The 15,560-nt window shown below is 35.0% G+C and overlaps 3 protein-coding genes across 3 annotated transcripts; 1 reads left to right on the top strand and 2 right to left on the bottom strand.

Moving 5' to 3' along the window:
* The first annotated feature begins 724 nt into the window (after positions 1–724).
* Positions 725–2,374, top strand: LOC126678272 (B3 domain-containing protein Os03g0212300-like). Its single transcript, XM_050373174.2, has 3 exons — positions 725–1,059; positions 1,444–1,839; positions 2,027–2,374. The coding sequence occupies exons 1-3, from the start codon at positions 985–987 to the stop codon at positions 2,270–2,272; spliced, it is 717 nt and encodes a 238-aa protein (XP_050229131.1). The 5' UTR covers positions 725–984; the 3' UTR covers positions 2,273–2,374.
* A 683-nt stretch (positions 2,375–3,057) lies between these two features.
* On the bottom strand, positions 3,058–5,744 carry LOC126665732 (clathrin light chain 2-like). The gene is made up of 3 exons (XM_050358621.2): positions 5,187–5,744; positions 3,771–3,924; positions 3,058–3,680 (listed from the first exon to the last, which is right to left on the bottom strand). Exons 1-3 carry the CDS (start codon positions 5,573–5,575, stop codon positions 3,210–3,212), a joined length of 1,014 nt encoding a protein of 337 aa, XP_050214578.1. The 5' UTR covers positions 5,576–5,744; the 3' UTR covers positions 3,058–3,209.
* An 881-nt stretch (positions 5,745–6,625) lies between these two features.
* On the bottom strand, positions 6,626–15,075 carry LOC126665731 (RNA polymerase II C-terminal domain phosphatase-like 1). Its single transcript, XM_050358620.2, has 17 exons — positions 14,395–15,075; positions 13,235–13,714; positions 12,876–13,086; positions 12,634–12,791; positions 12,452–12,522; positions 12,181–12,286; positions 11,939–12,022; positions 11,143–11,727; positions 10,988–11,051; positions 10,516–10,646; positions 10,337–10,390; positions 9,466–9,562; positions 8,890–9,125; positions 8,712–8,798; positions 8,178–8,243; positions 7,718–7,791; positions 6,626–7,327 (listed from the first exon to the last, which is right to left on the bottom strand). Exons 1-17 carry the CDS (start codon positions 14,698–14,700, stop codon positions 7,219–7,221), a joined length of 2,919 nt encoding a protein of 972 aa, XP_050214577.1. The 5' UTR covers positions 14,701–15,075; the 3' UTR covers positions 6,626–7,218.
* Positions 15,076–15,560: the final 485 nt, after the last annotated feature.

Raw genomic sequence — 15,560 nt, 5'->3', positions numbered from 1 at the left:
TGTATTTGGTCAATATATTATTATTTAAATTTCTATCTTATTATTTTTAAATATATTATTAATAAAATAAAATTAATTATTTAATTATACTTATTATAAACCCAAAAGAAGAATAAATTTAGTATGGAAAAAAATTTAATAAACGAATATATTATATTTACTTTTACAAAAATTCTTAACTAATTTAATATTAATTATAAATAAAAAATTGATATAATTATAATAAATTTACTAATTTGTTCATTGAGGAGTTACGTTACGAGCCACGTGCATAGCACGTAATGCGAAACTAGTATTAATAAAAAATAACAGTCAATATCTTAATAACCATTTATATCATTTTTATCACCACAATACAATTGCATTTTCTGTGTCTGCATATCTTCAATTCTCATTTTATTACACAAAGCAGACCCTTTTTTTTTCTTTAGAAATTGTGTTTTATCAAGAGCCAATATCTTTTAAGTTCTAACAACAAATCTATCTATAACTTAAATTAACTAATTTTAATTAGTGTTCATCAATTCATTTATTTACAAAACAAATCCATATAATGAAAAATTATCAATTATCAACAGAAATAAAATTAATTATCAACAATCACAGAAAATCAATTTCTTCATTTTATGTGACTAAATCAATTTAAATAATTTAATAACATATCGTGATATAATTACTACACTTTTGTTCATAATTGAAAATTTTGAAAAGTTTAGAGAAGTAGTTGAGAATTAAAAGAAATTAATTGAGAAAATTGATTGGACATTTCATGAATATAGAAACTGTTGCAATTGCAGGTTTCTGTCCTTCTTTTATTCATCCCCAAAACGGCACTTAATTGTTCTTAAAAAGGATGTCGTTCGGTGAAAGAATTAGGTTTCTTCTCAAAGAAGCTAACTCTGCTGCAGTGCCGTGCTCAACGAAACTCCACGCCACCGTTCCTCCGACTCTCCGACGGCAGCCGGACTTTGAAATTTTGCAGTCATGAGATCCGATGAAGCTCCATCTCCAGCATTCTTCAAAATTATTCTTCAAAGAACTATTCAAACCAACAAACTGGTAAAAAAAATCACTTTACTTTTTTTTTTCCTTGATTTGGTCAACAAACTTTGAAACCCTAGTTTTTACCCCTCTAATCAGGGTAAAAACTTAGAACCTTTTTTTAGAGGATAAGAAAGTTAATTTTTTTATTAAGGGTAAAAAAAATGTTTTTGTAAAAATTGGGGCCCTTAATAAAACTTTGAGTTAGTGAAATATAATGAGTTGATTTTAATCCTCAACATTTCAGTTTTAATGAGTAGATTTCGAATTTGTTGCTGATATATTTGTGTAAAGTTGAATTGAACACTTTAAAATTTGTAATTTGTGAAATTTGCAGCCTGATTTATCTTGTAGCTGAATTTACTTTTTGTCTGTCTGTTTGTTTTAAAAATGTATTCGCAGATGATTCCGCCTAAGTTTGTGAGGGAAAACAGTAATTTGTTTATGGATTTTGCCAATCTCATCATTCCGAATGGCGAGTCGTGGAGAATGGGATTGACAAAATCCGACGACAAAACATGTTTGGACGGGAACTGGCAGGAATTTATGCAACATTTCTCACTTCAGGAAAAATACATGCTGACATTTAGGCCCAAAGGAACTTCTACTTTGGAAGTGTGTATATTTGATCATTCTGGTTGCGAGATTCACTATCCCGCAGCTAATCCGGCACGCAAAACCAATTATGAGGAAGGAGAAAGCAGTAATGGAGAAGCCATGGATGTAAAACCAATCAAGACAGAAATGCCTTGTTTGAACATCCGAATGAAACCATACCATTTGAAGCACGGAATGGTGGTAAGTAGTTTTTTAATATAATATTTGTATGTTTATATATATTGCACGGAAGTAAAAACGATAAAACAAAAAATATTGAAATAAAAAATAGTAGAATATAGAACTCGACATATATTCACGGAACATACACGTATTTGATAAAGTGTTGTCAGAGTTGAATTTTACATATTTTATTTAATTTGTACAGCATTTACCAACTAAATTTGCAAAAATTCTGAAGAAAGCACCTGAACACATCAACCTTCGAACCTCTCCGGCACAAACATGGAGGGTTAGACTGAGGAAACAAGTTGTGGAAGGTAAATATGACCGATTCCGATTAGAGCATGGATGGGGTAAATTCCTAGATGACAATCATATGGAGGTCGGGGATGTCTGTGCTATTCAGTTTACCTACCCTAATCTCTGGGAAGTTACCATTTTCCGTGGTTGACAAATAATACCCATCTTTGTACTGATTTATAATTGATTAACGAAACTCTAATTAGTTATTATGTAATTTGGCAATTAATTACGTATTGTTATTAATTTATTATCTAGTGGTGTTATTACTCTGATCAGTATATCTAAATTCTCCTTTAGCCAATCCAGAAATATTTGATGTTTTTTTATCGACAAGGGGTTTAATTAGGAAATAAAAATAGGGATTCATTCTATGTTTATTAATGTTCGTAGTTCTTACTGATGATAAAAATGAGATCGATAACAACATTGATGCTTAAAAAGGTTGGGATAAGGTACAAAAATGACCCTAATGTTTACTTTGTGACTCAAGTGTCCCCCTAATATTTTTCGCGTCTTAAAATGACCCTATATTTGTTCCAATTTGGTAACGTTATGGTCATTTTTGAAACTCGAAAAACATTAGGGACCCATTTTAGTCAGAGAGTAAACATTAGAGCCATTTTTTTACCTTAACCCTAAAAAGAATCAATGAGACTTAATTTAGAAAAAGTCGAACATATCTTTAATTTCATTTTTTCATTTGAAAATTCAATACAATTTGAAATTCCAGCCTCACACATTTAAGATCAATAACAGCATTAATTTCCCGTTTAATTAAAAAAATTATAAAAAAAAAATTGCAATTAGAGAAAATACATATCAAGAGTTTTATATCCCAGCTAATATAGCATCATCATGTATACTATCAATCCTTTCCTGTTACTTCCAAAGGCATCAAGCAGGATGGATAAAATTAAAGTAAACACAAGCTGCTAGAAAGAAATCCATTTTATGCATTATACCATACAAAAGAATAAAAACTGTCAAATCTCATGCACAAAAAAGAACAAACCAGAAAACATAAAAAAACACATCATACAAATATAAAATTAAGTAGCTAGCAAAAAGATGGTAATGACCCGGAATTAGGCAGCTGAAACTGCCGCGGGTTCGACAGCAGGTTGGTCACCAGCAGGAGGAAGAGGAACATCATCTTTGGGAGGATCTGATGAGCCATTTAAAGTGGTTTCCTTAGCCGATGAAACAGTGGCATCTTTCTTCACCCCATCTTTCTTCACCGCGGCGGCGTCTTTTTCAGTCTTGACATCCTTTCCATCTTTGGCATCCTTTGCTGGTGCTGGTGGAGGTGGAGGCGGGATCATGTGCGGTGGCGGTGTGTGCTTCAGTTTCAGAAGTATGTGACGCATTCTCGAGAGATCAGTGGGTTTTCCGGGCTTTGGACCCTGGACGACGGTTATAGATGGTTTCTTATCTTGATCCTTCTTGCCTCTCTTCTTCTCAATATTGGGAACCTCATTAGGAATGAGCTCCGCGATTGCTTTCCAATATTGTTTGTCCGCCTCTTTATGAAATTTCTCTTGAACGGACAAGTATAACTGATCCATATACAAATCCAACATATAGTTATAGGTACAGCTATAGGTAAAAGCAGGCAAAATCTAGCATTAGAAAATCGTATTAATTACCTTCTCCTTTTCTCTGTTAATATTTTTGTTGGTCTCAACATTAAGCTTTCTTTTCTCGTAAAAAGCACGTTTGTACTCTTCTGCTTCTTCAATAATTTGCATCCTCATTTCTTTTTCCTTTTTCTCTTTCTCCTCGAGAAGAATGGCATTTTGGCTATCCAGCAAAAACAAAGAAGACTCGTTAACTTAAGTAGTGCATCCATGCAAATTAACTATGTAGCCAGCCACAAGCAAAGATGGTTTGCACTTTACAGTTTGCACTGAATATGATATGATAAGATATCAGGGATTACATTCATCTTGTGTAGGCTCATGCAAAAACTTAAGTTCCACATCTGAATCAGGCAGGCATCACAAACAAAGCCAAGTTGCATTCTCATCTTCACATCATTTCCTACATATAAGCAACTTCAAACTACTTGGATTCGTTGTATATTTGCGCAATGAAGATTTAAGATCTAAAATATGAATATAAGTGAGATCCACTACTAATATCCTTAACAAAACAAAAACAATCAAAATACTGAAAAATCTAAAAAAGGAAATCAGATAAGTTTATAGGAGTGCAGGTTCAAAAGGTAGATAGAATGAAAGTAATCTACTGGCAGCATGTAATTCATAGAATGCAGTCGGAGTAATTAATATCCAATTTTACATTAAAATTCCAATAATCTTAGTATTCCATAACTACTAAAACCAAACAACACAGCAAATTTCATGCACACATTAGTATACTACAGTCTTTGGCTCCATATATGAGGTCGATATCAAGTAGTATTCTAGTAACATTCATAATTCTAATGTACATCAAAACCTTCAAGCTTAACCTAATTATCTACATCTAAGAGAGTCATGAATACTCATCAATCATTTAAGCAATCCCTCAATTACAGAATATAGAACCAATCCAAATCAGATCCGCCGTAGTTTTGGCAACAAGATCAACAATGTCGGCAACAGAAATAAACTCTAACATACATAAGACACTATTAGCTAATAAACATAGCTCTCACAATCCCTCAAAAATACAAATTATAGATCCAATCCAAAACCGATCTGTCATAGTTTCCGACAACGAGATCCACAATATCAACAACACAAATAAACTATATCTTATGCAAGATACTATTAGCTAATAAACGCAACTCTCACATAAAGAACAGATAAAAACTACGCATCAAATCGCATACAATATTTACAATAAAAAATCAACAAAATGCAACTAAATTACTTAATCAACAGTCATACACAAAGCTTAAAGCCTTAAACATACAACAATCAATAAAACATAATATAGCAGAGCTTAAGAACGCGTCACATCATGATCGCGGATCGCAACGTGTACGGCTAGGATCGTCTTATCAGATCTACAACTAAATCAGAAACTGAAATAATTAAGCTAAAAAAAAAACTTACCGGCGCCACTCTAGTAGAGCGAAGCCTTCTTCAGGAAGCATCTCAGTAGGAGGAGGAAGTATCGGTCCATCAGTAGAAGTAAAAAAATCATCATCTCCAGCTGCTCCGTTATAACCGTTACCGTTCTCAACATGAACAGGAGGACTAAACGGACTCTGTGAGTAGCTAGGGTTTGGATCCGATCCAAATCCGAAAACATCAGGTGAAGAAGCGGAGACGTGATCGACGGAGACATCAGCAGCGCCGCCGCCGCCGCCGCTGAAGTTGGAGTAAGAAGCGAAGTTAGAGTAGCTGTCGTCGTCGTCTTCTACCTCGAAGGATCTGTGATTCGATGAAGGATGAATCTCTTCTTCTACGTCCATGCCGAATGTGTCGAACGAAGAAGCCATAGCTTAATTTCTCTCTCTAGAACTTTTTAGCTTAGTTTATCTCTCTAGAAAATTTTGAAGATCGGGGATATTTTTTTCTGTGAATGGAGAGAACGGGAGAAGATTCAAACTTAGTGGAGTTGTTCTTATTTGTATTTAAGCTTTATAATTTCATTTTTGTCTTCTTTTTACTGTGTTTTTTTTTTTTTTTGACCTTTTTTATATACTTACCGGTGACCGAAGGAAGCGGAAAAGAAAGAACGAGACTCCACTGTCTGATAAATTTGGTTTGCGCGTTGAAACGACGCTGTTTAATGACCATAATAAACGGCGCTGTTTATGGTATATGTTTTGCTATCTAAGATAAAAAAAAAAAAATTTGAAAGAAGATAAATTGATATCTGAGTTCTATAAAAAGTCACAAAAAAAAACTTTTTTTTTTAAATTATAAACATAATATTATGTTTATAAATAATTATGTTGATTAGATTAGTTCAGACTATCAAACTAAAATCAAGCCAAATTAACTATTTTTTTAATCCATACCAAATTTACCGAAATTGAACAATCTTAAATTTTAGTTTAATTTGATCGATTAATTCGGTTATATCCATAGATTTTTTTTTCCCGGAAAGATGTAAAATCTTCATTAAAATTCGACTACTAGAGTCTCGAATCTAGCCACACCAATTGTGTTAGATGATTGTTACAAAAGTGAGGGTCTCGAAGGGCTTTTTTGGCTATAGAATGAGCCGCCCAATTACAATCCGCTTGACAAATCTAAATTTATTGAAACCAAATACATTATTCAATGACCTGCAATCTTGAAGGATCACTTTGTAATTTAAATCCAGCGGATTAGATAAGTACATTGCTTCAATAATCGACTTAGCATATCCATAGATTGTACATCCCTAGTTTCACGTTCCAGTTTCATAATTGTTCCGGAGAAAAGTTGGTTTAACCCCCCTCATTTTTATTTATGTAGATATTAGTGCATAAATTATTAAATATAGTCATTGTCAATGTACTCTCCCCTTAACACTCATGTTGCTCTGTAAGTACTAATAATAAAAAAACTTTCTTTTGCCACTTCATTATAAGATGAACAATATGCAAATACAGACCTGAAATTTAACACCCATACATATTTAATTGAGAAGCTGTGCTACATTTCTTTTCTAGTCAGTATGCAGCTTCAATCTGTCAACGGACACAAGAAAGAACTTGTTGATTAGCATACAGTACGTAACCATTACAACTCGGTGGTTAGTTTACGCTCTGAGACCCGAAAAGCCACTCTTTATCGAACACCATATCCGCCTCCGGTTAAAAACACCATAGATAATTTGAACCGAGTAGGGTAATCTGGTTCCCAAAGCACTCGTAGCAATGACCAGATGAAAAAGATTGGGATATACAAACACAAATTTGTTTTTACTTCCAAGTTTTCTTGGCGATATGAAGCTTCGATCGATTCTGATCTGACACATTGCTTGTATCAGAAGAGTAGCAGTTCGCTGGGAAAAATCTGCGAGACCGGTAATGTTGGAGTTCCGATTGGCTTCATTTCACTAGATTTAAAGGTCTTAACGGCCAAGCAGAGGGTTCAGGATCAAAACAGACTGCATTCCTCTACATCAAAGTGGAACAGAAACAGTTTGTCAAGGCACCGGGGGAGCATTTTTCGGGTACCTAGCTGAAGAGGGCATCCGCTGCAGAGCTCGAGGAAACTCTGGCTTTAGACGTTTGTTTGGCATCCCCTGCATTGGCCTTATCCATATTGCAAAAATTTAAGATGAGAACAGAGTAAATAGAAAAAAGAAAAACAACAAACCGAAAAAATTCATCGAAAGTCTGGACATGTAAGAAACATAAGAAAACGTGACACACAAATTCCATTATTCTACTTTGGTATATTGATATATTTAGCAGGCAGAGTCAACAATCTTATGTACCAAATCGGTGAAACTACGAAAAGTTGAAAGAGCACATATCATGCCATGTGTTTCAAATGCAACCAAAAAGTAAAGTTAGATGAGACCCAACCATTATTCCATCCCATCTATCATGACATAAAGTTCTTATTCCCATTGCTAAATAGAAAATTACACAGAGCATCAAAACAGCCAATATTAAATGAGCGCATGTGAAATCACATACCGTGGGGAGCCCTGCCGTTTAGGTGTAAATTGACCAAAAGTCATTCTCAAGCTTCCAAGGGCCTTCTCAGCAGCCTGAGAAAAATCACAGCCAAGAGCAGAAATAGATCAATGAAGGCCCACAAGGATAGAGTAGGAGTGTGCAACAACCGACCAAAACCGAAAAACCAAACCGATCCGACAAATTTGGTTTTGGTTTGATATTATAAAATAATTGATTTTTAGTTTGGTTCGATTTTGGACATAAAAAATTCAGTTAAGTTCTAATGTAAACCAAAATGAAAAATCAACCAAACTGACTGGTTCAGATTGATTTAAAAATTACACTTCCTTAAAATTTTAATTCGGTTTGGTTTCGAAAAAGAGGGGAATTTCATTTTGATTTGAACCGAGTGCACACCCCGAGGATAGAGTACTTTCAGTACTAAAAGAGAAGATTTGGGATTTGATAGAAGAGATACCTGCATCTTAGCCTCATCAAATGTTAAGCCAATCCCCTTCCCCATAACCTGTCCATCTATTTCAACCTAAGTAGTGAAAGACAAAGTTAGTTTCAATCAAGTTGAAAACAGACAACTATAGAAGGTCATGTAAATAAGCAAACATCTTGCATCCATTTGTCATTCTTCAACAGCTTAAAATCTCAAATCACAATCTCGACCACCATCAACTTTTAGTTCTTGTGTACAACAACAAATCCAATTAGTCATTGCAGAATCGCCGAGCAATGTAATTATCACTAGGAACATTTTGAAGCTAAAAGTGAAAATTCATCACAAAAGATAATTTGGGACAGGTATGAGTTTCACAATGTTAAGCTTATTCTCTGATATCAGATTTATGAGCAAATCACGAGGAACATTTTGAAGCTAAAAGTGAAAATCTTTGTTACTGTCTCCTCTCCCTTCACCCCTTCTTCAATTAATTCTTTCACCAAGTCTTCTTAATAAAAAGATTTCGATACATTTTAAGAGAATTGCCAGCAAGATGCAGACCTGTGCATGTATTTCTTCATTCTGGAGTGAATTAGACAAAACCGGTGTCTGTGCAAGAAAATTAACCCCAAGGCCCTCCATCAAGCACTGAAGCATAAAAAATCAGCAACCAGAAAATTTCGAAACTGAAGCAAGCAATAAACATAACAGAACAATGCACCAATTCCTTGGAACTTACAAATTCCTTGAGTGCATTTATTGAATTCATTGATTTCCTAGAGGCCTCCAGTCTTGGATCGAGAAGCCTGGATGGCTCTGAGGGAGCTGAATACGAGAGAGACTCATCTTTGGGCAATGGTTGACTCCCAAAAGAATTGACATTACTTAAATAACCATTTTCATTTGCACTAGAATATCTACTTGCATCACCATGTACAGCCCCATTCTCAGGCTTAGCCCTTGACATATATAAATCTGAAAGATCATTTTGCAAATGTCATTACCAAAGAAAAATCGCTAGGAGAAAAAATGCCCTTCTTGAAAACGATTAGAAGTTAGAACATCATGTTTAAGAAAACAGCATAGAAGAAACACTATAACAACTACTTAAAAAGCATGCAGTGTTGAAAATTTTACTGGTATGGACAACTAGAAAAACATGTCATTTTGCGAAGTACCAAGTTCAACAAACCCAGCTTAAATGAACAGTTGCTTGGTATATAGGCACAACATACACATTGAATAATGATATAGCATGATAACAAGCAGCTGTAACTAGACCATGCCAATTGCCAAGTAATAACAAAATACTTACTAGCCAAGTTCTTGAGAGAACTCTCAGCCGCAAGACTTTGGGATTCCCTTCTTGTCCTACCAAATCCTTCACCAACTTTTTCTCCAGCAAACCAAGCCTGCAAAATGAATAAAATAATCATCTATGCAAGTTCTCAAATTCAGGAAAAAGGCAACTGTAGACTTAAACTTTCCTCAGCACTCTATCAAACCAATGCAAAAACCCTCGTAGGAAAAAAAGTGCCAGTTCATTTAAATCCTACTGGATTGTTTCAGTTTCGAAGATCCAATGTACTATGACCACTTGCGGTTGTAAATGATTTAACTTCCTAATTCTTCATAACACTAAGACATTAAGTTTATATTTACTGCGACTGGTGCATGCATGCAAAATGTTCCAATAAGATAACAGAGAAAAGCTATCCTTCACCCAAGCTTGGAAACTTAAAAACGCATTTATTAGGTCTATTATTACCAAATGATTTCCTAGTCTATCTTCAGCACTTCTTATTTTATTTTTCTACTATGATCAGTAGTGAATTTGCTATCCATGTTCACCTAGCTGCCATATAGCAGTGGAGTCAGGAGTGCATTTAGCAGATTAATAATTCTAATCTCAAAGTGGCTATTAAAGAAAAACCCTGTAATCAGGAATCAACTTCATGTTTCTTTCCAGCCTGGCGACTTATTTTTCCAAAAGAAATGAAACAGCTAATTTTAAGAAAATATAAAATTATATGCTGTCTAGGAAAGAAAGACGTGTCGCTTGTTGGATGGATCCCAAATTACAGAGCAATTAAAAGGGATATGCTGGACAAGCAAAATTCAAATTCAGTGAAAGTCAAATGAAACTATGGAACTTAAAGGTCCAGAGAAAAAAGAGTTTAGGATACCTCAACGGAGAATTGTAGATCTCTGCTATTAACCAATGAATGCCTGAAATCCACCTGCGAGTTCAATTCGTAGTTACGTACGAAGTAACAGACGGGAAAATTATGATATATACAAGGGTCTTATTTACTTTAATTATTTTCCTGTATATTTCCCACAAAAATGCAAATTTGTAAATTACCTTGGCTCCACTCTTCATTGCAATTTCCTGTAACACTCCAACCGGAGTTTCCGCACTTGAAACAGCTTGATCAGATTCAAATTCGAGATCCTTGTTGCTGGAAGATGACCGACTCAATGGATTTTCCTCTCCTTCAAAATAAACATCCAAAACCTAAGAGTCTACGCCCACTCTAGAAATAAAACATAATAAATTGCATACTGTAAACACAAAAATAAATGCAAGCCCATAAAAAAAAGATCATATAAATCTCACAAGTCAAAGGATATCTTAGAAGCTACGTAGTACATCAGACTTAATTTGCAAATTCATGAATTCAACAAAACACAATGTTTACATTCTTTTTGTAATTCGCATCCAAACATATTAGAATGGTGGTTGAACAAAATGGCAGGGCCCATTGGTCACAAATTGTTGCTGATACATACAAATGGGATTTGATAAATAAATGTGATAATGTCTCATTGCTCACCTGAGAATGACTGATAATTGGACATTGCCTGGTTTAACCTCAACCGGTCATCTTTGAAGGGTGCCTGCAACAAAATGATACACAGCATGAGACTCGTACATTTGTGGCTTTCAGCATAAGACTTTAGAATTTCTGACCACCTCGGAAAACATTACCACTTTCGGCAGTCTTTGTTTCTCATGAAGCATTCTCTCAGATGGAACAGAACTCTCAACTTTAGGAAAAAATGACGGATGGTGAGGTCGGTGCTTTTCAATGTTCATTGGTTCTGGATCCATGGGAAATTCTCTATGTATTGCCCGCCCCAGTTGCCTAGGACTCATTTCTTCCTCCGCCGGAGCCCAGCTTCCACGGGGTTGCACACGTGGAGCTGAAATTTGTATAGGAGCTCTTACAGGAAATGCTGATTCACTTGCTGGAGGATCTCTTACATCCTGACCATGCTGCAATATAAGAAGCCGCCTTCTTGTATCAGGATCTAACTCTGATTCGGGCACTTCACCCTCTTCTCTAGCAGGAGAGCTTTGAAAACTAGGTTCTGGAGGACCAACTTGACCCATTGGTTTAACTGATGAAGCTGCTTTGGGAAATTGCATGCTTGCATATGTCGCAGTTGCTAATTGTGATGTTGGCACTGGAACTGAACCTGAAGAAGATGGCATAGCATACTGGAGAGGAGGTACAAGTCTTGGATCTATATTTGTAGCTGTTGAAGGATACGTTGTAACTGATATTGCTTCCTGAATAGAAAGAAAAGTTATAACCAAAATATATTACATAAGAAATTAATATTTCCAGATCTTAGTCATCACTAGATGTAGATGAGCCTGTTGTAAATTGCAAGTTGTAACTCGCAATATAAAACAAGTAGTGCTCAATGAGATTTACAAAGTTGAAAGTTCTACAACTATGCACATTAAAATAGACATATAACTTCAAGTTCAGGCATACCTTTAGTCGTTTTTCAACCTCAGCGTCTGCCATGCCATCAAAAGAAAGGGGATCTTTGTTTCCATTCACAGCAGAAACATCATCCTGCGTCATAAAAATGCCATTATTGCAACAAAAATCAGAGTACAGCTATGCAAAGAGACATTGAGATGATATAGTAGTTGAATATCAGGAATAGGATTAGAGCATGAGGTCGCATCAACTGAACTCCCAGTGCCCAGTATATCAAAGAAAGAACGTACCTCTGAAGCTAAATAGTTGCTGACATCAGGAGGAGAAGGAATATCCTTCATATCATCTTCAAACGATATCTCAGGTATCTTTTGCAGAAGCCCCTCGTCGAATTCTCTGTTACCATAGTCAATGGTCATGTCGTGCCCGAAAAAATTATGCATAAAGAACTTAACCAGAAGATTACTGATCGGAAACATAAATTCTAATGGTGAAATAAGCAGGTGTGCCTCGTGTCTACATGCAAATTAGAAAGAGGTTCTACAGACTCCTCATTCTTACTTGAAGAAACCACCTCTGACATTGCAGGCAACATTTCTGGCAACGCACAAAACAGGAACAGCGTTACTTGCCTACAAAAGGAAAGAATTATGATGAGCAGATGCCTGGAAAAATATTAAGAGCTCAAAGTCTTATGGAATTGCAATTTTGCAATTTCCAAATACATAGTCAAAGGTAAATACTTCAGCTTGTGGAGCATAGTATGGAGCAAATGCAGGAACAACGTGAACCCGAGGTTGATCTTTCTCATCCCAAACTTTTAAGCGATCATCAATCACCAATGCCATTTTAGGATGGCAAATGCCATCTTGGAAAACATTGAATAATGACTTCCTTAAACCTATTAAAACATAAACAGGGGAACGGCCATTAGCTCAACATAATACCCAGGTCAAAGATTGACAAGCATCTCTAGACAACTCACCAGACTTAACGCAGACAATCCGGTCTAACAATTCTTTTGAGCTTATCAAATTTGACTCAGGATCAAGAAGCCTCCACATTTCTAAAGCATAATCTCTTTCTGCCATTGTACAAACATAGACCTCAAAACGCTTACGCCCTCTAGCAGTCAAGTAGCTTCTTAGTTCTTCCCATGCAGGTCTCAACCTCACAAGAACACTTGTATCACGAATCTGGACAATAGGAAAATCACTTGATAAAAAATTAATGCATGTGCCCAGTACAAAATAAGAAACAAATATATTATCGAATACAAGAAAGAGCATAAGAACTCTAAACACTGAGCTGTTAGCGTTGCTTTGACATTCACAAAGCACATACCTGCGGATTGATGCGTGTCAAAATAATATTCCTCTCTTGTAACCGTATTAAAGGGCGCACTATAGTTTGATGATTGTCAGACAAGGCCAGAACAACCTCAGCCTGAGTTTTGATCACCCTTCCATTTTCAACAACCTGATCATTTTCAACATATTGCTTCAAAATAATCTTGTCATCTTGATAACGCTTGACCTCTGACAGCATGCCAGAAATACGCTGTGGGTCCACCTCAGTGCTTATTTTCCGTTGCAAAGCCTCTATTCTATCTTCAAATGAGCGCATTGTGTTAGCTACAATGAGTGTTTCATCAAGATCAAATACAATGCCTAGACATCTAAGGTTCAACATAACAAGGCAAGAATTGTATAGCCCTGCTGACACATTAAAACACCAGAAACACGGATACTGCTTTTCTTCCTTTTTAGAAAACATTGCCACCAAATGAAGCTCCTCACCTCCTTGTAGCAGCATTACTGCACTCTGGAGGCAGATACAGATAACAATCAATCTCAACAGAAATAAGAACATATAAGATATAAAAAAGAAAGGCTAACAATTCGACTTGCATGTACAAAAACAAGTATATACAAGTAAGAGTAAGCATTATGAAAAACAAGACAAATCATTTTCCATACAAAAAACTCGATGAATTTCCTTTATCAGCTGCCAAATAAAACACGAACCACCAGATCAACCTCCATGTATCATTCCAGTCCAAGTTTCTCAGCTAAAGAAACACAATAATTCTACAATAATACTAGATAAAGTTCATCCTCAACTATTCTTAAAGTTAGTTTCATCCCAAAACCCCAAAGTTACAACTAAATTCCTCAAATAGTAGCAAAGTCAGTAAAACAAGCAGACTAGTCCCCATCAGCTAAAATTCCATCAAAACTGCTCTTGTTCAAGAAAATCCAGTAGTTCCCTTCAAATTAGGATGAAATTGTAAATCATTACAACAAAATTCACATAAAAAGTAGGGCCAAACTTAACGAAGTTCATTCCATTATGAATTTTAGGGTTCACTGAGTACTTATTTGTCAAGAATACAAGTCCAGAAAGTCCACGTGTGCAATTTCTTAGCTAGATTCTGTATTATGATCCATTAATTTCAATTAAGTTTCATTAATTATTTTAGATTGTGTACTTTAATTTTTTACCTTGTTTTCCTGGATACAGGAGGAGTGCAAAAGATGAAGCGGCGTGTCAAGAGAGACAGAGTTCTTGGACTCCATTTTGAAGCAAATTCCAGTTGTACTAATCGTATGAAGCACTGCCAATGGCGGACACCTCTCACTCGCTGGCGAGAACTGACTTATTCTCAATCCTTTTACTATTATCTCGTCAATTACTCTCTTCTTCTTCACCGTCAATTCTTCTTCTTCCTCTGAAGATTCTCGTTCTTCTTCATATATTTCTACTTCTCCCAATATTTCGTCTCCTTTATACACCACCGATTTATACATTTTTTTTCTTTTTTTTAGCTCAAAATCGAAACCCTAGGATTTTTTTTTCTTCTCCGGTTAGGTTTGCGTCATAGATTTAGATCATAATCTCAGAAATCAAATTAGGATCTACAGTTTTGGTCAGATTATAAGACGGATCTGTAAAAGTGTGCGATGGATAATATCCTTTGATTGATTGAATTGAATTAAAAACCCTAAACAAGTTTACAGTAGTTATAATGGAAGGAATTTTTTTTCTTTTTTTTTTGTTCGATTGATTTTGTGATTAGAGATGATGATGATGGTGAAGAACGAGTCTCGACAAAATGGGCAAAACCCTAGATGAAGGATGCGAGTTGCGAAAGGTCGGAAATGATAGTACTTCAATGCTGAAATGAAATTATTTTAAAAGAAAATATATATAAAAATAATGGAAAAATAGTTGGACCATATTTCGGAAATTGTTTGGATTACAATCCTCCTCCAGATGGGGGGTAATTTATGTATTTTCAAATTTTAGTTTTATTTTTATTTTTATTTTTGTGAAAATTATACTCCTATTTAAATATAAATGAACATTTTCAAAAAAATAAAAACAAAAACTTCTATTTAAATATAAATAAATAAACATTTCATTCCCTCGATTTAATATAAAAGATTAACAAAATTATTTTCGAGCAAATTGGATTAAACAGATTTAGAAATTGGTATTTTTGGATCGATTGATATAAAAAGTAAAGTTGAGGACTCTTCTGTTGAATGTTGTGATGGTTCAATTTCATTATTATTGGAATTAAATTTTTAATCTAGGCTCGTAACTTCCACTAGTTAAGGATTGAAGGAAAAAAAGTTCTAATTTTAGAGATTTAATTAAATGAAAG

This window comes from Mercurialis annua, linkage group LG1-X (genome assembly GCF_937616625.2).
Source record: "Mercurialis annua linkage group LG1-X, ddMerAnnu1.2, whole genome shotgun sequence".
Lineage (NCBI taxonomy): Eukaryota > Viridiplantae > Streptophyta > Magnoliopsida > Malpighiales > Euphorbiaceae > Mercurialis > Mercurialis annua.
This window is presented reverse-complemented; position numbering and strand designations above follow the sequence as displayed.